We start from the raw sequence: 23,967 nt of genomic DNA, 5'->3' as shown, positions 1-23,967 counted from the left end.
TGTTTGGATACGAGATGTCTAATTCGATCATTCGAATAATCGTCATCCATTAAAAACTTCTAATTTAATTCACTTCAAACCCTTTCATAAGCAAATTTATTTTCGTAAGAACTTAGACGAAAAAGGAGGTGGTCTAGTGTCTACTATTACCTTCCCCTAATACTTGGATACAAGTTTCCTAACTCGATCATTCGAGTATTCGTCGTCCATCCAAATTGCGTTAACAATATCTAATCCTTTTACAATTAAGGATGAAAAACAAGATGGTTTAGTGTTTACTATTCCTCCTCGTGATTGTTTGGATACGAGTTGCCTAACTCGACCATTGGAGCAATTATCATCCAACAAAGCAATTCAACCAATTAAACTATAATTTTTCGTCATTGCACGATTTCAAAAACCTTTTTCAGAAACGAATACGTTTTATCCATTTCGACTCGAAACAAACAAAGGCTTCAACCTCCAAGAGAGAGCAGTAAGCAAAGGTTTAACGGCTCGAAATGTCTAAAGCAACAATCTTCCAAAGCAATCAACCAACATGTAATTTTCTACGCAGAACTACGTAGCTTTGAATTCCTCGTTGTACCAGAGGATACGTAAGAGCAAGACTCGCAATCTTGTCAAGCACCCTAATAAAAATCTTTTTGCGACCCCTTTTCTTTTCCTTTTGCATTTTTTATCACTCGAAGAAAACAATTAACATAAGTTAACATTCAATCGCAAATTTAACTAAATGGTTCCCGTTGAGTACAACGAACGTGAGGGGTGTTACGACCTCCCCCTTACCTAATCGACTCTTGAACCTGAATATGGTTGCGACGAAAATCTTCATTTTCTTTTAAGGGTTTTATCGATATTTTTTCTTTTCTCTTTTGGAATAAATAAAGTTCGGTGGTGACTCTGTTCGAATCATTTTCCGCTAACGCGCGAGTGCTTCGCGAAGGATCATATTTTTTTAGATGTGACACCTCGTGGATTATACAATTGAATCAATTGAATACCTTGTGTATCATCATATTCATCTTTGGTGTTTGTGAATCGATTTAGTGTTAACGTGATCAAGTTTCGAAAAGTATAATTTTCATTTATTTATTTTTTTGCTTAAGAAGGATTCAATGAATTCTAAGGAACACTACAAATCAGAAGATTGCATACCCCCAAATCTCCGACGATTCCAATGACAAATTCAGATATGTTTCCGCTTTTATTCTCTGATTGAATTCTGGTATGGGTTTAAGGGATGTGAGTCGATGTCATATTTGACTTAGAGATTGGTTTAGAATTTTGTTCTTAATTTTTATATTAATAAAAATCATAAGGTTATGGACAGATTTAACATACTTGTCTACCAATTTGTTTATGTCAGAGTGGATGTAAATATCATTAGGACATGCCTTATTGAGATCAGAGTACTAAATGCATATTCACCATATTTTATTTTATGTTTTTACAATGGCAACATTTGACAACCAGGTGATATATTTGACTTCGGTTGCAAGGTTGACATTTAAGAGGTTCTCTACCGGCTTCTTGGTGGCCTCAATCGTCTCGGGTGGCTGTTTTTTATGGTGTTAAGCCATGTAGGAGACATTATTCTAGATGGACAGGGAATGTGAGGCGACTTTAGGGTCAATTCCAAGCATCTCAGCAACAGTCCAAGAGTTAGTTTATTACTTCCAAACAAATATCCTAAAACTTAGATGTAAATATCTAGTGCTCAAATTTTTTTATTTGATGCCAATGCATAGTACTTAAAATATGTTTTGCAACAGAAAGTAAAAGAATGCATACTTCCAAACGAGTAAACTCACAAGCAAAAGCTAAACACCAATAATTTAATTCTATTATTTAATATATTGGTCTTTATACAGTTAGTTTTAATATAAGCATTTTGTAGTCACTCTGAGAACGTTTAGTTTAGTTTTGAATATGACACCTTTTGCATTCCGGTGTTAGGATAGATAAGAAATTGTCAAATGTTGGCTTCTTTTTTCTTAATAATATAGTATAATGTGTCTGTCAAAAATAATAATAATAAGGCATGAAAGACAATGATTTGATTGTGACCGAGATTTTCACAACCGATATAGATATCAGTTTACAGTCAAAGGGTGAGAGAAACCTCAATGGAAAAGATGTCTCAAATTGGATTGTTAGCATTATTAGTTTATGGCTTGTTACTTTCTATTTCTTTTAACTAGCATTGCTCTAGCTGTTGAATCAAGTGTTGTCAAAGGCACAAAATATATTGCAATAACATCTCAGGTGCTGTTGTTGCAATCGATCTCCATAATCAGCGTCCATTGCAATTTGATTCATCTTCAAGTATGGAAAATGGACCAAAGTGGTGAGCTAAAACCATCTTTGATGAAACTCAAGTCATTAAGCCATTTAGACTTGAGCTTCAACACATTTGAGGGAATATACCAATTCCTAAGTTCTTTGGATGACTTATGAATTTGCAATATCTGAATCTGTCAAAAGCTGTTTTTTCTGGTTTAATTCCACCTCATTTTGGAAACCTTTCTCACTTGCAATCTCTTGATCTCAAATCTTTTAGCCTGCAGGTTGAAAATATACATTGGTTGGCTGGTCTTGTCTCTTTGAAAGATCTTGCCATGGATGAAGTCTATCATATCACTCTTGCACATAATTTTTGCTTGAAGGTCCTATTCCTGTTTCCATATGATTGCTGCAAAATCCCGCTGTCTTGATGCTTGAAGAGAATAAATTAAATGGTATTCTACCAGATAGTTTAGGACAACTTTCTAAGCTGTCATACTTCAATGTTTCTTTCAATCAGTTGACAGGGACGATAACAGATGACCATTTTTCAAGGCAGGGAAAAATTGAAGATTCTAGTCCTGTCTTCCAATTCATTCGCTATGAATGTCAGTACCAATTGAATACCGCCATTCCAAATATCTTTTCTTCTTATGAGCTCGTGTGTTTTAGGGCCTTCTTTTCCGCCTTGGCTTAAATCACAAAATAAGATTGATTATTTAGATGTTTCAAATGCTGGCATTTTTGGTTTTATACCAAACTGGTTTTGGGATGCTTCTTCCCGGTTAACATTTTTAAACATGTCACATAATGAGTTGCAGGGTTGGCTTCCAAATCCAATGCATGTGGCATTATCTTCTGATGCAGTTGATCTAAAGCTTTAATTTTCTTGAAGGACCGGTTCCTATTATAAAACCGGCGTCGAGCTGCTAGATCTCTCACACAATCACTTTTCTGGTGCAATCCCATTAAACATATGTCAACAAATGAATCATGTGGGATTTCTATCTCTTTCTCATAATCAACTCCATGGAGAAATACCGTTGTCTTTAGGAGAAATGTCACTGTTACTGTCATTAATCTTTCAAACAACAACTTAACTGAAGGATCCCTCCAAGCCTTGCAAATTGCTCTTTTCTGGATGTACTAGACCTTGGGAACAATTCCAGATTCTTTGGGCCAGTTACAACTACTCAGATCATTACACCTTAATGACAATCACTTTTCGGGGGATTTGCCATCATCTTTAAGAAATTTGTCAGTGTTAGAAACTAGGGGTGGCAAAATGGATGGATTGGATGGATATGGATTGGATCGTTAATGGATGGATCAAAACAATCCATTATCCATTAACAATCCACTAAAAGTTTTTTAAAAATATCCAATCCAATCCATCCATTAAGAATAAAAATCCATCCAATCCATCCATTATCATATTTTTAGTGGATGGATATCCATCCATCCATTTTATTTTCCTTTAAAATTTTTCTTTGAAATTTATTTTTTTTTAAAAAGTTTTTTACGTTTTTTTAATAAAACAATATCAGTATTTTTTTTTGAGAAAAATTATTTTTTTTCAAAAAAGTAAAATAAAATATCTTTTTTATTTTCGATTTTTTTTTATATTCGTAAAAAAACATCAAAAATAAAATCAAATTTTGGTATTTAAAAAAAAAATCGAAATAAAAAATATTTTTTATTTTTCAAAAAAAAATTTGATATTTGAAAAAATTTATTTTTTTAACATTAGATAAAAAATTATTTGACCATAAAAAAATATATTTTTTATTTTTTTAACATTAGATAAAAAAAATTAATATTTTTTGTATTTTCAAAAAAATATATTTTTTTTTCGAAAAAAAAAAAAAAATTTCAAAAAAAAATTATTTTTTTTCAAAAAAAAATTATTTTTTTTTCAAAAAAAATTATTTTTTTCAAAAAAAAATTATTTTTTTTTCAAAAAAAATTATTTTTTTTTCAAAAAAAAATTATTTTTTTTTCAAAAAAAAATTATATTTTTTTCAAAAAAAAATTATATTTTTTTCAAAAAAAAATGATTTTTTTTTCAATTTTTTTTTTAATATTTGAAAAAATTTATTTTTTTAAAATTAAATAAAAAAATCCATTGGATCATTAAAATGTGTTGGATGGATTGGATCAATCCATGTTTATAAATGGATGGATTGGATCAATCCATTAACTTAATTTTTATTTAGTGGATGGATTGGATGGATTTTTTGATGGATGGATTGGATGGATTTTGTGTTAATGGATCAAATTGCCACCCCTATTAGAAACTATGGATGGTCTAATGCCTTTTCTGGCAAACTGCCACCTGAACTTTCAAAATTAGGCTCGTTGCAAGTCCTCGACCTTTCGAGAAATGACTTGACTGGAAGCATTCCAGCAAGCTTGGGTGATCTGAAAGCTATAGCCGAAGCGCAGAAGAAAAATATGTACTTACTGTATGGATATTATGAAGGTCGCTACTATGAAGAAAGTTTGAATGTGTATATAAAAGACCAAAGACTAAAGTATACCAAGACACTTTCCCTTGTTACTGGCATAGACCTTTCTAATAATAACTTCACAGGAAATATTCCCAATGAAATTACAAAACTATCTGGTTTGGTGGTTCTCAACTTGTCAAGAAACCGTATAACCGGACAAATTCCGGAAACCAAATCAAATTTGCATCAACTATCATCTTTTGATCTCTCCAATTCCTTTAAGTTTGCCTTCCTTGACATTTTGGGGGGGCCTAAACTTGTCCGACAACCACCTCTTGGGTGCTATACCTTACACGGGTAAAAGGAGGAAGATATCATCATATATGAAGAAAAATATTTAGTATATTTAATGTCTCCATTTTGTTTATGAATATTTCTAAAATAGTCTTTATATATGTGTGTTTTAAAATACCAACATGACGATTTCTGATTGGATATCTGTGTGAATTGTTTTTACAGTATCATACCATAGATTATAATTGTAAAATTATTGACAACCATGACAAGATATTAATGCTAAGCTGAAACCTTTATTTCCAAGTGAAACTTCTGAAAAACAATTTAAAATCATAAAAATATAAAGAACAAATGTTTATACACGAGCCAAAAAAAGAAGAATTACATTGCCTATTCCGATGTGTAAATTGAGAGAGTGAGTGTTGGTCAGGAGATATTTGCATTCTGCAATGACTGGCATGCCACTGTGCCTACAGATGTACTCATTACATGCTCACCTAGCATCGCCGTACAAGAAACATCTGTCTTAAGATGAGGCTGCACCAATTCCCATATCTTTTTCTTTTGTATCTGCATGTTGTTACACGAGAATGTTATGGCAATACACAAGAATAAACCACACAAAATATCAATGGTAAGAGAGGAAGAACAAGATTAAAATATACCCTGTTTTCATTTTCTAAAATGTGTGTTCATTTTAACTTGCAAATAAGCCTTTGCACTAATGTAATCTTAGTTTTTAAAAAAAAATTGCTGATAAGATGCAAGACTCTTGAAATGAACTATTGTGATAGAGAAAAGATGAAATGCTAGCTAGAGATGGTGCCCGTCTAGAAATAATGAAAACAACTCTTTTGGCATTTTCATTGTTTCTAAAAAATGCACACAATTGTTCACTTCAAGAGTTATAAAATTTAAGTAAATTTGTAAAGTTGATCTACTCAACAAGAACTTATAATTTGATGGTTGGATTATTAGGTGGAGTATTCAACTCTTTTGGATGTAATACTATTTAAGTTGAGTTATTATTGCCTGATTCGGTTTGGCAGCTTCAGGTTGATTGTCCTTTTCATCTTTAGATCCAAACCATATTCTTTCGCCAGGATTTGCTTCCTCGGGAGGGAACAGAAGTTCAACATTCTCATGCTTTGAATCAGAAGCAGCCATCAACATTCCACATGACTTGACACCACGCATATTCCTTGGCTTCAGATTCGAAAGAACAATAACTTTTTTCCCCTGCATTTGTGTCTTACCATGTGTTATATTGTACAGAAAAACACAAATATGATTCATTCCAATAAAACAAGCTCAGAAAATTCATTAACGGCATAACACAAAACTCACACTAACATACATAAGTTGAGCAATTAAGTTAAAGACATGTTCTTCTTTAGGGGAGAGATATACCCTACAAGAAATTGAAATGAAAAAAAAAAAAAAGAGAGAGAAACCTGAAGGTGTTCAAGAGGGATGTAATTGACAAGGCCACTGCAAATGATTCTAGGTTCAGGCTCACCAATATCAACTTCTTCAACGTAAAGAGTTTCGGCTTCATCGTGTTTCCATGCCCTGATAATGCGACCCACCCTTATGTCAAGCAACCCAGCAGCATCTTTAATACTCTTGTCATTTTCACCGTTGCTATTGGTTTCAGCAGCTATGGCTTCCGGGACTGGGTCGGAAGCAAGAGTGCAATAGGAAGGAAACCCAGATGGGGTTTTGGGGCGTGAGGAAGATGAGAGTGAGAAAAAAGGGAACTTGGGAAGAAATGAGCAGTGGGTTTTTGTTGTTGTTGATGTTCGGGAGAGTGTGGTGGTTCGTGAAGAGAAAAATGAGAGCATAACAACACTACCACCCTTCAAAACATTTGCCATTTTATTGAATGATTGATTGATTGGTATGAGATGAGATGAGAAACAGAGAAAGAGGGATTTCAATTTTCAATCCTGTGGAGAGATTTTCGTAATCGTCATTCGTCCCTTCGGACCGTGTCTTAAAATCCAGCAGGTGACCAACATGTTAGAGAGCTCAAACTAAGTGGATGTCGGGTCGGGCCAAGTCGGGTCAAATTGCATGAAGGTTACGTTTTAACCGCATATTTTTTACACACTTCTTATCATAAATTGATGTGGCACAATAATTTACTTATTTGTTTAATTTGGAGATGTATTTTTGTTTCAACCCTAGACACTTCTCAAAAATACATTGTTAGCAACAATGGCAGAATAAAGGAAAAACAAAATAAATTAACATCAAAATAAATATTATATAGATATTGTTAATATTAACATAAATTCAACATTACATTTAATTATAAATGAATGGTTCACGACGTTGCAACATCTTTAGAATATCTTCGGTCGATCTTGTACTAGTTGACTAACGGTAAAATGCACTTCACACAAACTTTAAATCGTCATTTGTCTTCAATTCAAGCATGTGAAATGTATCTTCCCTTCGTTGTCAATCGATGGTGAACAACACTCGAGCTTGACAAACTCTCCAATTTTCTAGATATCACAGGAGAGTATTTAGTTTGATTTTCATATCGATAGAAAGTATGTTCTCGGAGACCCTAAATTGAAGTGGGGGATTTGTGTCATTAAAATACACAAAGTTAAGATGGGGATATGCATTCATTCTGATTTTTATAAAGAAAATGGAGGAGAAACCTCTATTTATACAAATTGTAGATCAAGTTGGACCATAAAAACTATATCCCTTCATCGTGACATATTTCAAATATGCATATCCGGACACGCCCTTTTTTCAAAATAAAGGTGTGTCCGGAGATCTACATCTGTAAAAGCTCATATTTATTATTTTTTCCAATTAAAATTGGGTGTGTTCGAAGATGCATATCCACACTCACCCAGAACAAAATCAGTATTGATATAGAAGCAATAAAACACAGAAACAGAAAAATTGGGACATTATCCAAAATTTACCCCCAATTTCTATAACACTAAAGTAGAATATACATTATGTATGTCATAAATTGTATTGAGATTATATAATTAACAATATTACATACAAAAAATGAGTTACATTGTTATATTAAAACTAAAATGTATCAAAACATGTGTCACTACTTAAATCTATTGGCGGATCCTTCTTTGACTTTTTCTTATTTTATTCTCTTTCAACGTCGCTTAACTTGGTGAATTCTTCAATCCTTTTTAGAAAGTGATCCAACTAAGTTTCAGCATCTTGGGTGAAATGTGACGTGCACTCATGTACCTCGATATCTTTGGTAGGACATCCCGGTTTCAAATAAACCTGAACAAAATTTTGTGTTTTTGAAAGTCACTTAATACACATGATGCATCTAAATGGATTTTGAGGTGGCCTGCTCCGAAGTGGGAAAAATATTTTCGAGAAACCAAATGTGTTAAATCAATACACACCCTATCATAAACATTTTCTATAAGATCTCTCATTTTCTGATAACATACAAGAATGATGTTTTGATGTTGAAAAGTTGATTAAGAATGAAAGAAATATTTTTAAGGATTTTGAAATGAAGTTTAGTTTCAGCATGAAGAAAAAGATCATGTAAGGTGGTGTTTTATCCAATTTTCCACTTGACATTTTCGGATATGCATCTCCGAAAATATCACTGAGTTGTTAATTAAACCATCTCAGTAAATTAAAACACCATAATTAAGTACATAGGGTAATTCAGGTATGCATCCTCAGATAGAATACAGAGATGCATCTTCGGATAATTTTTGTTCAAAATGGGGTGAATCTCAGAAATATGGAGACTAGTTTGATTTTAGGTGCGTTTGAATATGCATATCGAGACAAATGAATGGCATTTTGGGATTCCCATAGGTGTGGGGCGCACCCTTAAGGGTGGAAATAACATTTCCCTTAAAATATTGAGGGTTGTTCTTCCCATCCTTAGTGGTGAAGAGTCACTCTTTAAAAACCTAAAAATGCCCCTTTTAATTCTAGAAGTACATCTTTGAACGCACGTATTTCTCACTAAAATACATTATAAGTGAGACACGCACCTATTTTCCTAAAAATTAGTCTGTAGTGTATCTCCGAACTCACCCCTACAATAATTTTGTTTATTTCACAACTCAGTGACTATTTCGGAAGTGCATTTTCAGATTTGTCAAATGGAAATTTGAAAAAAAAACACCACCTTGCATGTATTTCACAACTCAATCAGGATTTCGGAAGTGCATTTTCATATTTGTCAAGCGAACATTTGAAAAAACACCACCTTGCATGTATTTCATAACTCAGTAAGGATTTTGGAAGTGCATTTCCAGATTTGTCAAGCAATAAATTTAATAAAACATAACTTTGCATGTTTGCTTCACTCATGATCATACCACCATTTCTTCTTCAAACCCTATAAAAACCTCATTCCACACTCAATCAATGTTTCTACTTCAAAATAACATTTTATATTTTTTTCAAATCAAAAGGAGTAAAAGAAGCTGAAATTTTAGGTAGTGTACATGTATTTCATTCCTCATTACTTGCTATAATTTGGTTTTCTGCTTGAAAAAATGAACGTTGTGTCCAGAAATCTATTTTTGGATTATCGTTGAATGACATACAAAGTTGTATTTCCGAGTTAGTTCAACACTGAATTTGGTCAGTTTTTAATTTTTTTTTCTATAATGGTTGGTATATGGTGCACCATGATGTTGTCCCCAAAGTTAATGTGTCTACGAATGTAAAATCGCTTGATATCAATGTGGATATTGATAAATAATTTACAAATGAACAAGAGTTTGTTATTAGTGAACATATGCTCCAATGGATCTGCACAAAAGCTGTTAAATTAGGATTTGGTGATGTAATTGAGAGATCAAATAATGGTTCAGATATAAGACATGTATTTATGACACTGAGATGCAAAATAAGTGGAAATCATACAAAACCTATTTGTATGTTGAAACGGTATGATATTGGTTTGAGGAGATGTAAATGTCCTTTTAAGTTGTGTTGGTACCTTATGGTGAATAATACATGAAGATTTAATGTGATTTATGGTATACGTAATAATGGCATGTGTTACAAGTTAGTCAGTCATTCCATTGCATGTCGCCTTAAACCTGGAGAGAAGGAACTTGTTTATGACATGTCATTGAACATGGTGCAGCCCAGAAACATATCAACAACTTTGAAACAAAAAAAGACCTCAAAATATCTCAAATATCAAGCAAGTATACAATGTTCGTTCCTGAAACAACAAGGGAATAAGAGGTCCAAGAACTGAAATAAAACAATTGTTGAAGCTTTTGGATGATAAATATTTTGTATCTAGGTACTGAGTGTGCGAGGATGGAGAAAACGTTCGAGATATTTTTTTGACTCAGCATGATTACATCAAGTTGTTCAACACATTTCCCACTTTGCTCTTTATTGATGCAACATATAAGACCAATAAATATAGGCCACCACTTCTGAAATTGTTGGTATTACTTCTACAAAGATGATTTTTTCAGTTGAATTCTCATTTTTGGAAAGTGAAAAACATGACAATGTTACTTGGGTTTTAGAAGTGTGTCAGACTATGTTGAAGGACCAAGAAAATATGTCAACGGTCATTGTCACCGATCACAATAATGCACTGATGCATTTAGTTGCAAATACATCATATGCATTATTTTGTAGGCATCACATAATAGAAAAATGTGCGAGGATGGAGAAAGCGTTCGAGATATTTTTTTTGACTCAGCATGATTCCATCAAGTTGTTCAACACATTTACCATTTTGCTCTTTATTAATGCAACATATAAGACCAACAAATACAGGCCACCACTTCTGGAATTGTTGGTGTTACTTCTACAAAGATGATTTTTTTAGTTGAATTCTCATTTTTGGAAAGTGAAAAACATGAAAATGTTGCTTGGGTTTTAGAAGTGTGTCAGACTTTGTTGAAGGACCAAGAAAACATGTCAAAGATCATTGCCACTGATCACAATAATGCACTGATGAATTTAGTTGCAAAGGTGTTTCCTACATCATATGCATTATTTTGTAGGCATCACATAATAGAAAATGTGAGAAGTAAACTTAAGTTTGTGGTAGGGACCAAACAAATAAAGGTGAAGATGAGAAAATGGTTAAAGCTGGTGTGATCTTGGAAAGCATTATCTATTCCTATAATGTTATGATAAATTCTTCTACGAAAAAGTCATATGTTGCATCTGTAATACATTTTAGGCGGGTGTGTGAAAAATACTTCGGAAATACAACAACTAACAAAGTTGAATCTGCTCATACTACATTGAAGAATTGGTTTGGAAATAGTAAAGGTGATTTATGTAAAGATTAAGAGTCTTTGAATCAAATTATCTAAAATCAGCATAACAAGATACAAACATCATTTGATCGCATCTGTTATAACACATGTTTTGAGACAACAATCTTTATTCATAATTGGTGGGCAATATATCTTGAAGGAGATTGAATTTTATTTATCACCAAACTAAATGAATCTGAAAAGTAGGTTCAAATAGCTTAAAGTATGATTGTACACTTAGAAAGGCATATGACTTTTCATGTGCTTGTTTTATTTCTAAAAAGATAAAACTTAATAGACTCATTTGAATGGATGAGATTTATACTCACTATTTCATTTATTCTATTTAAATTAAAAGGTAATCTGTGATTTTTTTTTCAGTTTAAGATTTTCTTAAATCTCTAATAGATAGCTTAAAAGTAGAAGAGACATTTGCAGGAATGAGCTGAAGAAAAAATTGATAACTCTAATAACATATTTTTAAAAATGTTTTTAAACAGAATAATAAATAAATATTTACCTTCTAAACCCTGAAAAACCTATATATAATCGTATTATAAAATAAACAATTCTAAAATTATTTTCATCACCATAATCATATTATATATTAAAATTATTTGAACTTCTCCAAATAAAAAAATTTATTATACACAAAAATTAACAATCCTCCCCTTTTTTCCTTAGTACACAAACACACCCTTAGAAAAATGAAATGACTTATATGATCTATCTCTTTTCAACTAATTCTCTATTTGTTTCAAATTTCATCTTTAATCTTTTTACCCCGTTTTTTAAACTATAATCTTATACCATTTCCTCCCATCAAAAAAGAATCTTATTCCATTTCCTTTTTACTCAAGGACGTAGATTTCACTGTACTCTAATGTAAACAGGGTTAATGCATTCATGGTTCCTCATATGAGGTGGCCGGCGAATTATCTATTACACCCATAAACAATTATTTCAATTAGATATATTTTTTGGAAAAAATTTAAGGTACCTTAATCATATCCTCGTGAAAATATAAAAATATTCTTAGAATTTGGAGATGTATCTCCCGCGCACCTCAAACATTCGTTCTTGAGTCAGACTTTAAGGGAATGCAAAAAAAATATTACATAATGAAATTCTGGTGTAGTCAGTGTTCAGATGTTCTACTTCAAGTCATGACATCTGATCTAACATTGTACCTAATACAGCAAGACAGTTATTACACTCTGTACTAATGTGCACCCTTTCACAGTGTCACATCCTCTCCTTCTATGTCATCCTAGAATGGAGGAACACTTAGTTATGTGCACCATAACATTCACTACTGTTGTTTTCCTACACAATTATCAGCACGATATCTCAATCCTGTTTTGGACATCATCTGTTACATTGTTCCAGTTTGTTGGTCATGTACTTGTATTTCCTAGATTAAAGGTTGTAACAAGTTAAACTAATCTCCACTTATTAAGGAGCTAACAAATAGATTATTTGTTAGGTTCATTAATTGTAGCTTAGTTGTTAGTTTCCTAGATTTTAGATCAGCCGGTGGATTCCTGAAGAATAGCCTGAGAAAAATCCTGAAACAGAAAAACTAACCATCCAACAATATAGCATATGCTGTCAGGAATGAATGTCACACCATTCCGTCTGACATCTAAGCCCAGAACCATATGCTCAGTCTGTTTAGTTCCTGAACACAGACTGCTAAATTTGCTGTACTGTAAAAGACCACCCAGTCTCTACTTCAGTATCAGCTTACTGGAAGAACTGTCAAGACATCCAGTTTGACAATTTCACACTGCTCTTTTGGCCAGGTCTGATATGATTTTTAAAACCAGACTTCACTACATACTGAACTGAATTCATCAGCTTATTAAACAGTATGTGCTGTTGTTGATGAATGTCAAAACATTCTGATTGACATTCCAACAGAAGGTTATGTATCAGGTTTGTTATTAACTTGATTGGCAGACTGTAACACAACCTGAATTATGGCAGACATGATTATAACATGCAGTAGGTAAACAAACACAGGAAATTGTTAACCTAGTTCAGTCCAACATGACCTACATCTGGGGGCTACCAAGCCAGGAAGAAGATCCACTATTAGTAGTATCAATTCAGAGTTAAACTCCCCCGTTTACAACTCATCACTTAATCCCTACCCAATGCAATCTATACCTAGGAACTCCTAGATAGAAACCTCCAGTTTCCATTCCTATCACTACAAATACAATGTAATGTGCAAACACCTTGAACTTGCTTCACAGCTTCATTCAAGAACATAATTACTCTTGCCTACAGGCTTTGAGTAACAAACACTCTCAGGTTTACCACTGAGAAACACATGGTAACCTTCCCACAGATTGGGAGGTTTACCTTACACACACCCCTAAAAATTCATTCTAAGAGGCTTACAAAAACCAGGTTACAATCAGCTATTTATAACCTAATCACCCAACTGGATTTGGGCCTTCAGAAATTGCAGCAGACTTGTTCTTTGCTGTTACAACTTCAGCAGAAAAATTCTGCTACAAACAAGGTCTTCAAGTTCCTAATCTCTCTCCATATATATCTCCATATTTAGAGCCTATATATATTCTGAATTAGTCTTCAAGGCCTTCAAAAGGGAGTTAGGATATTCACCAGATATCCTTGCTGATCCCATGACATATACTGAATTAATCAATTCAGTTTCCTACACATGTGCAATGTCACAGACCTGATGTCGTGACATCGTACATGACATGTTGGTCCAGATGTTGAATTTCTTCAACCCAACATATTAAAACAACAGAGGTGATTACATTATTTGTTTTCTAAGATTAATGCCAATCCTGAGGTATTAACAATCTCCCCCTTTGGCAAATTTTAGCTAAAACAAATAATCCTCTGTTATTATCTCCCCCACCATGAACACCAATGTTGGTGTACATGGGGAAGAAGAGGGACACTACTCAGTTGTACCAGAACCCTTCCCCTCAACCGGAGAGCTTCCAGAAGAATATGTAATGCTGAGTACATAGACAATGTAACTCAGATCACAAGGCACAACTGTCTTCTTAACTCAGATCACAAGACACAAGTGGAAACCCCAGTTGGTGGATTTTGTGCCTGATGCCAACTTCTGTTTGCTGCCACATCCACAGTTGGCTTTCTTCTGGTACATTCTCATCCCCAGGACTATATTTCTCTCCCCCTTTTTAGCTAAACATTTGTAAAGGAAGCCCTCACAAAACCAGATCCAGGCGCAGCTTGCCCAAACCTTAACATACCCCATGATTCTGAGAATGGAGTGTTTTTCTTGTGAGAGGAAGAGGGCTATTGCATCCTTTAAATAGCCCTGCCTGTGCCTAGGAATTTCCGGTAGAAATAAATGCTTGGTCAAGATGCATTTATTTTTGCTGAGAAACAGTCAGAGAATCACCAACAAAATCTCAGACTATCTTTGAATACCTTTTATAGCTCTTGACTGTTTCTTTTCCAAAACAGCTGTTCCAGTGCATGGAGACCATTCCATATATGCAGTCAGACACGTTGCACGCGATGTCTTAACATTCCTGCATTCAGCCAGTATTCAACTTAGACATCTGTCATACCTCCAGACACCTAGCACTGCTACAGCCAACTTTCCACACTTCAGTTGATGGTTACTCCCCCTGTACCACACAGCTGTAGCCATCAGGCTTATTCTGGTTTATCAGACTAGGCCACATCACCCTCATAATTCCTAATGACTTTAAGATTCAGAAGGAATTAACAGCACTGTCCAGGGCAATGTCATGACATCCGGTCAGACATTCTTCTGCTCACTCAGCCTTGCTGTACATCACAGCATCCTGATAACTACCTAGTCATCTGGGAACACATAGACCACAAGCTTGGTGATTGCTTGCAGCACAAAGGCACAACTCCCCCTGTCATGGGCCACCTACTCTCTTGGAGGTCACACCTTCACCTTCTTCCTGATTCAAAAAGAACTCAACCCACTTGATGAATGGAAAACATAAGACTCATCTTCATGTCTTCAAGAGCGCACCCTCTGATCAACCCTCTTGGTTGAACACATCCACTCCCTGTGTCAATTTCTCTTCTAACCAGAACAGAAGATCACTTCACAAGATGTTTTAACATCAGCTGGGACTTCCTTCACAGCATCACAAGGAGCACTATCTGATAGACTTCAGATATTACTGAGTCCTCAGCTTGGGCCAGAGGAACCCAGACATACATTGGGATATATACACTCTCATCCCACTACCAGAGACATTCTTCCATAGATAGCTCAGAACTTCTACCACAAGCTCCAAGAGATGAATAGAGAACACCTCCTTTTGTCTTCAACTTAATACTTTTCTGCTCAAAAGTAATTTGTCTCAGACTTTCCTCAAGAATAACCAGCTGCCTTATGTTGATTATCTTGATTCTTCGAACTCACTTCTGAGATAGACCAACTGCCACTGGTTGATTACCTCCTTCATGAATTCTCATATGAAAAGGTCAAATGCTGCTTTTTGACCTCCCCAAGTTTATCAGACTTCTACCAAAGATATTCTGACCTTCCAAGTGAGACTTGAACTCCAAGCTACATGTTGAACCAACTTAGTTTTTCTAAGACATGAACATGTACCATCCAGCCACTCCAAAGTACTGCTACGAGGACGGCCTTTTTGAAGTATCCAATCTACAACCCTGTAGACCCTTCTATCTCAAGTTGATGTGCCACTTCACCAACTAAGAGTCTGATGTTGAGCCAAATGTCACAAAATTGTGTTTTGACATCTAGCTGTTGAATTCAGCTCCTTCTTCTGCCACTTGAACGAGCTTCCTCCCTTCACAGAACTAGAGTTCAATGTTCTCATAGACTTGATTGTGGAACCAAGTTTGAGTAAACAACCTCCATCCTGCATGTTTGCAGTTAAGTCATTCAAGCTCACACCTTGATGAATTCCTGCTTCTTCTCCAAAGACATCAGACACTCTGATGTATGAGTCTTCAGAAGGACCAGTTAGACACTAACCCTTCAGCTTTACCAAGGATTCCACATCCTAAGGCAAGGCTGTTTCCATGATGTCAAGACTGCTGCCACTTGTTCTTGACTTCACAGTGTGCATAAGCTAATGCACTTCCTTACCTAGATCAGAAATAAACTGATCCAAGTAACCACCATCAAGACTATGATGTCTTCTTCTTCTTGTACATACCAAGGCTGAACATGTTTCTTGCCAGGAAACATTTTCAGAGATCATATGCTTTTGCTGCCACCAAAGAGATAGATCATACCCCAATGTACTATCCTTCCTGTGATTCTGCACAGGGTCTTGAAGAAGAGATGTTCCAACATCTTTAAGAACATCAGTTATCTTGAGCTCCAAGGATAATCAATTAAATACTTGTACTTGACACAAGTAGACATTGATCTTAAATCCTTTCCCAATTATCCTTTCAGATACTTCCACCATAAGAGTGCTTTGAGGATACTCTTCTAGTGTCAACATCTTCTGCTTGCAAGCACCTTAATAGTCTTGAGACTCTTTCCAGATTAGATTCACCCTTAGGAATGAGAGAGATGAATCCTTCCTTGCAAATGTGTCACACAACAATCAGAACCCATGTGACACAGGTCAACAGCCAACCAGACCCTAGGCTGACCAGACTTGAGGAGGTTAACCACGACTCCCCCTCAACTTAACAATCATGGATACTCCACTCCAATATCCATGCATTGTACACATATGTCTCAACATGACATACACTATCCCTTACCAGTGGCAACTAACTCCTCCAATCACACCAATCAGACTTCAGCTGACCATAAGTACTAGTGAGACACACAACACCAGTCGATAGTAGTTATGCATTGCCAGAGCATATTACCTCAACCAACCTTTGAATCTTCATATTCTCACTCCTAGTAAGAACTGCCACTTCTGAACGTGGTGTTTGAATAACAAGATTCATGGTTCCAACCCCCTTAAATGATATCACAATCAGGTTACCCCATTATTGACTGCTAACATCCAGGAGACTTGTCTTCCAACACACCATAGTACTTCAGGGAACAACTATCCAATCCTGATCAAACTGCAGGAAGATGCCTAACAGCAGGAGATTGCACAAAGTCACATCTCAACCAGCTCAACTTCTAGGGATGACCTTCTTGAGCACACACCCAGTTGACCCTGCTCTTGTCAACTTAGCACACACAGATGTCTCCTCTTCCAGGTCAGGAGTAGGTTCCAAACAGTATTATCCCATTGTTTGAACCCTAAAAACATCTGCTCTTCAACCAGTAGCTGCATACTTGTTGAACAACATGTTCTAACATCACATAGAACATTGGTTCCACCTCCTTGGAACACACCTTCCTTGAAGGTCTTCAAGGTCTTCATATACACTACTCAAGAGAGTAAGAGAATCAGTGATTAAGTGACTCTTACCATCCCGAAGTGAGAACGTCATGATGAGTGGACTTGAGGAGACTCAAGTATCTTTGACATCTTCAGTAGATTATGATGAGATCTTGAACACAGCAGCCTTTCATCCACATGAGGGGAAACTACATCAGAGTTTGAGTTTTGCCATGTATTATGCAGCGGAAATCATAATACAACTCAACCTATGAACACACACTTCACCAGATTGGCCTCCAAGACCATACCAGGTTTGAATGTGATTTAGTACTGGCACAGCTGTCCCACACACAGGCCAATTGCCAACCTCCAGAGACAGGTACACACCATTCCTGTCATGAGCAGTCCATCCACCTACTTCAAGGGACCATTCAGGGAATTACAGAACCTTACACAGGTTCCAGCATCAGTACTAACATAACTCCTTGCAAGATACCAGAAAGTATCACCCATGGATCTCATCCAGAAACAGAACAGGATGCCTGCTCCGATACCAATTGAAATTCTGGTGTAGTCAGTGTTCAGATGTTCTACTTCAAGTCATGACATCTGATCTAACATTGTACCTAATACAGCAAGACAGATATTACACTCTGTACTAATGTGCACCCTTTCACAGTGTCACATCCTCTCCTTCTATGTCATCCTAGAATGGAGGAACACTTAGTTATGTGCACCATAACATTCACTACTGTTGTTTTCCTACACAGTTATCAGCACGATGTCTCAATCCTGTTTTGGACATCATCTGTTACATTGTTCCAGTTTGTTGGTCATGTACTTGTATTTCCTAGATTAAAGGTTGTAACAAGTTAAACTAATCTCCACTTATTAAGGAGCTAACAAATAGATTATTTGTTAGGTTCATTAATTGTAGCTTAGTTGTTAGTTTCCTAGATTTTAGATCAGCCGGTGGATTCCTGAAGAATAGCCTAAGAAAAATCCTGAAACAGAAAAACTAACCATCCAACAATATAGCATATGCTGTCAGGAATGAATGTCACACCATTCCGTCTGACATCTAAGCCCAGAACCATATGCTCAGTCTGTTTAGTTCCTGAACACAGACTGCTAAATTTGCTGTACTGTAAAAGACCACCCAGTCTCTACTTCAGTATCAGCTTACTGGAAGAACTGTCAAGACATCCAGTTTGACAATTTCACACTGCTCTTTTGGCCAGGTCTGATATGATTTTTAAAACCAGACTTCACTACATACTGAACTGAATTCATCAGCTTATTAAACAGTATGTGCTGTTGTTGATGAATGTCAAAACATTCTGATTGACATTCCAACAGAAGGTTATGTATCAGGTTTGTTATTAACTTGATTGGCAGACTGTAACATAACCTGAATTATGGCAGACATGATTATAACATGCAGTAGGTAAACAAACACAGGAAATTGTTAACCTAGTTCAGTCCAACATGACCTACATCTGGGGGCTACCAAGCCAGGAAGAAGATCCACTATTAGTAGTATCAATTCAGAGTTAAACTCCCCCGTTTACAACTCATCACTTAATCCCTACCCAATGCAATCTATACCTAGGAACTCCTAGATAGAAACCTCCAGTTTCCATTCCTATCACTACAAATACAATGTAATGTGCAAACACCTTGAACTTGCTTCACAGCTTCATTCAAGAACATAATTACTCTTGCCTACAGGCTTTGAGTAACAAACACTCTCAGGTTTACCACTGAGAAACACATGGTAACCTTCCCACAGATTGGGAGGTTTACCTTACACACACCCCTAAAAATTCATTCTAAGAGGCTTACAAAAACCAGGTTACAATCAGCTATTTATAACCTAATCACCCAACTGGATTTGGGCCTTCAGAAATTGCAGCAGACTTGTTCTTTGCTGTTACAACTTCAGCAGAAAAATTCTGCTACAAACAAGGTCTTCAAGTTCCTAATCTCTCTCCATATATATCTCCATATTTAGAGCCTATATATATTCTGAATTAGTCTTCAAGGCCTTCACAAGGGAGTTAGGATATTCACCAGATATCCTTGCTGATCCCATGACATATACTGAATTAATCAATTCAGTTTCCTACACATGTGCGATGTCACAGACCTGATGTCGTGACATCGTACATGACATGTTGGTCCAGATGTTGAATTTCTTCAACCCAACATATTAAAACAACAGAGGTGATTACATTATTTGTTTTCTAAGATTAATGCCAATCCTGAGGTATTAACACATAAATGTATCTCCGTGTAACTTACGGAGATGTATCTCCAGACGTTGTTTAATCAAAAATGTGTCAGACTCTTTCTCATTCCTTACTTATCAAAATACTCTCTCAAACTCTCAACCTCTCAAGTCTCTCAAACTCTCTCAATTCACATTCTCCCAAAATCATTCAATGCACTTCAAAGCTTCTTCCATCAATATCAAATTATTAAAGAGCTCACTCAACATCCAACTAAACTCAAATTTGGTAAATCTTTTATTTTTTTAAGTTTTTTTTTTATTTTTTATATATATTTGTAGAAATTGAGCATTAGGTTATGTAATGAGTAGTTTAGATATATTATTTACATAAGCAGTGTGTTTGATATATAGTTTTATTGATCAATGCATTATTTTGGATGTTTAGATGTACTGCATTTTCTCCATTAACGTGATTTTGAGTTGCAGACATTCGAGAGATGCATCTCCGGAATTGTCTAACATTTTGATTTCTAGAATTCGAAGATGCATATCTGGAATTTATTTGTTTATATTTTTTTTGCTTTACCTCATTGTATTTCATTTGTGTAATGCTTGTGTGTTTTATTTATATGCAGTATGCCTGATAAACAAGATAGATTGAGGTACGATAGAGTTGCAATAACATGCATCAGTTCGGAGAGAAAGATCCCAAGCCTTGTGATGCGGTGTTTCGCAAGTATACGAACGCGTCAGAGTAATATAAAAGATTGTCGAATCCACAGAGACCAAGTGTCAATCTATCGTTATCTATTGTTATGGTGTTTATCAAAGGCAATCGAAATAGGTGTTTTTAGGGTGTGCAAGGAAAAGTAAAGTGTTGAATAAAGATTAATTAATAAAGACAGGGTCGAATGTAATTCACGTAATCAATTGATAATCCAAGTACTTGCTAATAGAGCTACTTATGGGCAATGTTTCCTACTTTGAAAAGAACTAATTTAACAGGAACTGTCGCTTTCGCGTATTCAGAACCGAGTTGTACCCCCTAATCAAACCCTCTTATTGTCACTTATAAAAAGGCGCGCATTGTGTTAGAGTAGTAAACCTATTTTTAAGAAATATAGTATCTTGACTAAGTTGAAAAGTATTATAACCTGGATTTCTTAACCAAAAGAGGTTCTCACGAACCAGACTCTAAACTTATAAACGCGTCCAAAAATAGTTTTAAAATCTCTTTTCTTCTTAAGTTAAAAACTCCTAATGAACTAAACAAAGCGCTTTCGTTGTTTTTGAAATAGTTAAAAACAATTAAGTTTAGATAGACGTTGGACGGCTTTCGATCTTACCCAACGGAATTGAAGTGCGGGAAAACTTAAGTTGAAAGTTAAAATAGCCCTTAAGTGTTTCTACGAACAATTGTACGGATTATCGGTTCAATTATGATCCTTACATTCTAACCTTATAAATTTAGCTAGACATGGTAAAGTAAAAGTGCATTAAAATAAATAAAAGTAGTGCGAGTGCGGAAAGTAAATAAAAGTAGTGCGAGTGCGAGAAATAAATAATTTAAAGCGAGTGCGAGGAAATAAATAAAGTAAAGCGAGTGCGAGGAAATAAATAAAGTAAAGCGAGTGCGAGGAAATAAATAATTTAAAGCGAGTGCGAGGAAATAAATAATTTAAAGCGAGTGCGAGGAAATAAATAATTTAAAGTGAGTGCGGGAAAATAAATAAGATAAAGACAAGTTATAAAAACCTGCTCCAATCGGAGGGTTGAATAAATTGCAAAGCGGAAATGAAAATGGCGGCAGGATTAACTTCCTTCCAAAGTTCTCCAAACTCGATTACAGACTCTATCACAGACTCGATTACACAATTGTGGTAACACTCCAATGCGAAGCGGTTACCACTTTATAATACTGAATATATGCCTAAGTGAAACAAAGTTGCTCTGAGTTTGCCTCTGCTCTAAATTTGAATGATTGTAAAAGTGATTTCGAGTTTCTATTTATAAGCAAGTAAAAAGATGGAAATGACAAGGATGCCCTTCAACTTGAAAATGGGAGGGAAAAACCTTCCTCTTGTGGCGCCCGCCACAAGGCCATGGCGCCCGCCACAAGCACAAAATGAGGCGCCTTAGTGGAAGTAGTGGGGAACGTGGAAGTTGAGGGAAGTTGAGCTTAGACACGTCATGGCAGGGTCTATGGCGCCAGCCATAGGGTAGGCCACAAGTACAAAATGCTGAATTTTAGGGTTTTTAGCTCTTTTTCACTCCTTTTCTCGATCAGGGCTCCGATTAAAGTAAAAACCTGAAAACAAAGAAAAACATAGCAATAACACAATAAAATGATAATAAAACAACTAGAATGCATGTGAAATCAGAGTCGAAAATACGGTAAATTTCAGTGTTATCAAACTCTCCCACACTTAAACCTTTGCTTGTCCTCAAGCAAAACATTAAAAAGCTCATAAAAGAAAATTCGTGTAAACGAGTGCTTCAGGTAAAAATTCTAAGTTCAAGTCGGGATGCAGTGGTAGGTACTAACTGAGTGAACTAAGGGTATCATGATGACACTAATCCGCAAATACGGACATAAACTTCATTCCTATATTAACCAACCCATATTATCCCACAATACCTAGGCCTGCCTCTTCATCTCTTTTTGTGTCCTTTTCATTCAGGCGCAATCACATTAAGCCCGTTATCCGTACATGCTTCATAGTAGAGTGGCCTGTTAGTGATTATGATCTGAGCATGGGGTTTCTGGCATATAAATATGTGTAAACCCTTTTATTGGACCCAATTATAGTCGTGGGGGATCGGATCGTAATTCGCCCTACCGAGTTCAGTGCTAGATACCTCTGAACCAACTAGCAGTGGGTAAGTTTTTCTTTTTCTTTTTCTTTTTCTTTTTGTAGCAATTTTTTACAATTCTTTGGTTTAAATGACTTTGTGAGGGTCACCTATACCGGAGTTGCCTTTTTGCTTTCTTTTATTCTTTTATTTTTATTTTTTTTTATTTTTTATTTTTATTTTTCTGGATCATTCACTTATTTGCATCGGTCCCCTACGTAGAGGATGCGTAGGTCGGAGCTGACTGTTGAGATAAACTACTAAGGACTTATACGGAAATGATGATTAAGGCCATGGTATATGGGGTTTCGGGAATGATTCATATATTTACGAAGCTTATGGTGCTAAAACAGATACTGATGTTTCGCAAAGTTCTCCCAAGTCACCGCATCCTTACTCAAAACATGTCTTTAAAACTTGAAAACTTTCGAAATAACACTATTTTCTTTTGCAAAAAAAAATTCGGTGGGGCTAAAGGTATGGGGAGGTAGGATTGTACTAAAGATCTACTATATTTGGTGACTCGTCAAACTCATGCATTATACTAAAAAGCAAAATAAATAACTAAAAGGAAATAACAATAAATAAACGATCTAAAAACAGCAAAGAAAAAATGATAAAGGAAAAACGAGAAAAGCAATAAAGAAAAGACGATAGAGTCTCCTCCCACACTTAAATCGAACATTGTCCCCAATGTTTCAAAATAAGATAAGGGAAGAGTTACCTGACAACCTATTGCTGACCACTAGTGCCCTCGCCATCCTGAGGTGGACGACGGGATCGGGTACGACGACGGTCTCTCTGATCCATCCTCGCCTGCAGAGCATTCTGAGCGGTCCTCACCTCTCGAAGGTTACCTAAAATGGTACCCTGAGTGTTTTCTATGAAAGCAATATGCTGACGGTGGTGGTGTTACTGACGGGCTTGTGTATCTGTGATCGTTTGTAGGGACTGTAGAACAGTGTCGTAGGACCTGTCTGTCCTCCGCTGCGACTCTTGCATGAAGCGCATGTTATCCGCCATTTGTTGCTGGATGGTAGAGAGTAGGTCGTCACGCCTTTGCTCTCTAGCCATGTGGTCACGCCACATCTCCTATGTAATATAGAAGCCAGGAGTGGTACCTGCAGAAGAAGAAGATGGTGCAGTGTGTGATGGTGAAGGATGATGGGGGGGACACATGGGGTACGGGAGATCTCTCTCTCCGATCATATTCATCATCAGTGTCATGT

The 23,967-nt window shown here is 35.7% G+C and overlaps 1 protein-coding gene and 1 pseudogene across 3 annotated transcripts; one reads left to right on the top strand and one right to left on the bottom strand.

The window, feature by feature from the left end:
* Positions 1-2,713: 2,713 nt before the first annotated feature.
* Positions 2,714-5,094, top strand: LOC127103826 (receptor-like protein EIX2; annotated as a pseudogene).
* Positions 4,739-7,042, bottom strand: LOC127105635 (uncharacterized). 3 transcript variants are annotated; one of them, XM_051042830.1, is made up of 4 exons: positions 6,485-7,042; positions 6,063-6,269; positions 5,416-5,600; positions 4,739-5,081 (listed from the first exon to the last, which is right to left on the bottom strand). In XM_051042830.1, the coding sequence occupies exons 1-3, from the start codon at positions 6,905-6,907 to the stop codon at positions 5,457-5,459; spliced, it is 774 nt and encodes a 257-aa protein (XP_050898787.1). In that variant the 5' UTR covers positions 6,908-7,042; the 3' UTR covers positions 4,739-5,081; positions 5,416-5,456. The 3 variants fall into 3 exon arrangements, with proteins under 3 accessions (XP_050898787.1, XP_050898788.1, XP_050898786.1); XM_051042831.1 differs by having other exon boundaries at positions 4,739-5,075; XM_051042829.1 differs by lacking the exon at positions 4,739-5,081 and having other exon boundaries at positions 5,304-5,600.
* Positions 7,043-23,967: the final 16,925 nt, after the last annotated feature.

This window comes from Lathyrus oleraceus, chromosome 7 (assembly GCF_024323335.1).
Source record: "Lathyrus oleraceus cultivar Zhongwan6 chromosome 7, CAAS_Psat_ZW6_1.0, whole genome shotgun sequence".
NCBI lineage: Eukaryota > Viridiplantae > Streptophyta > Magnoliopsida > Fabales > Fabaceae > Lathyrus > Lathyrus oleraceus.
The sequence above is the reverse complement of the archived record's forward strand: the minus strand, read 5'-3'. Positions and strand labels throughout refer to the sequence as shown.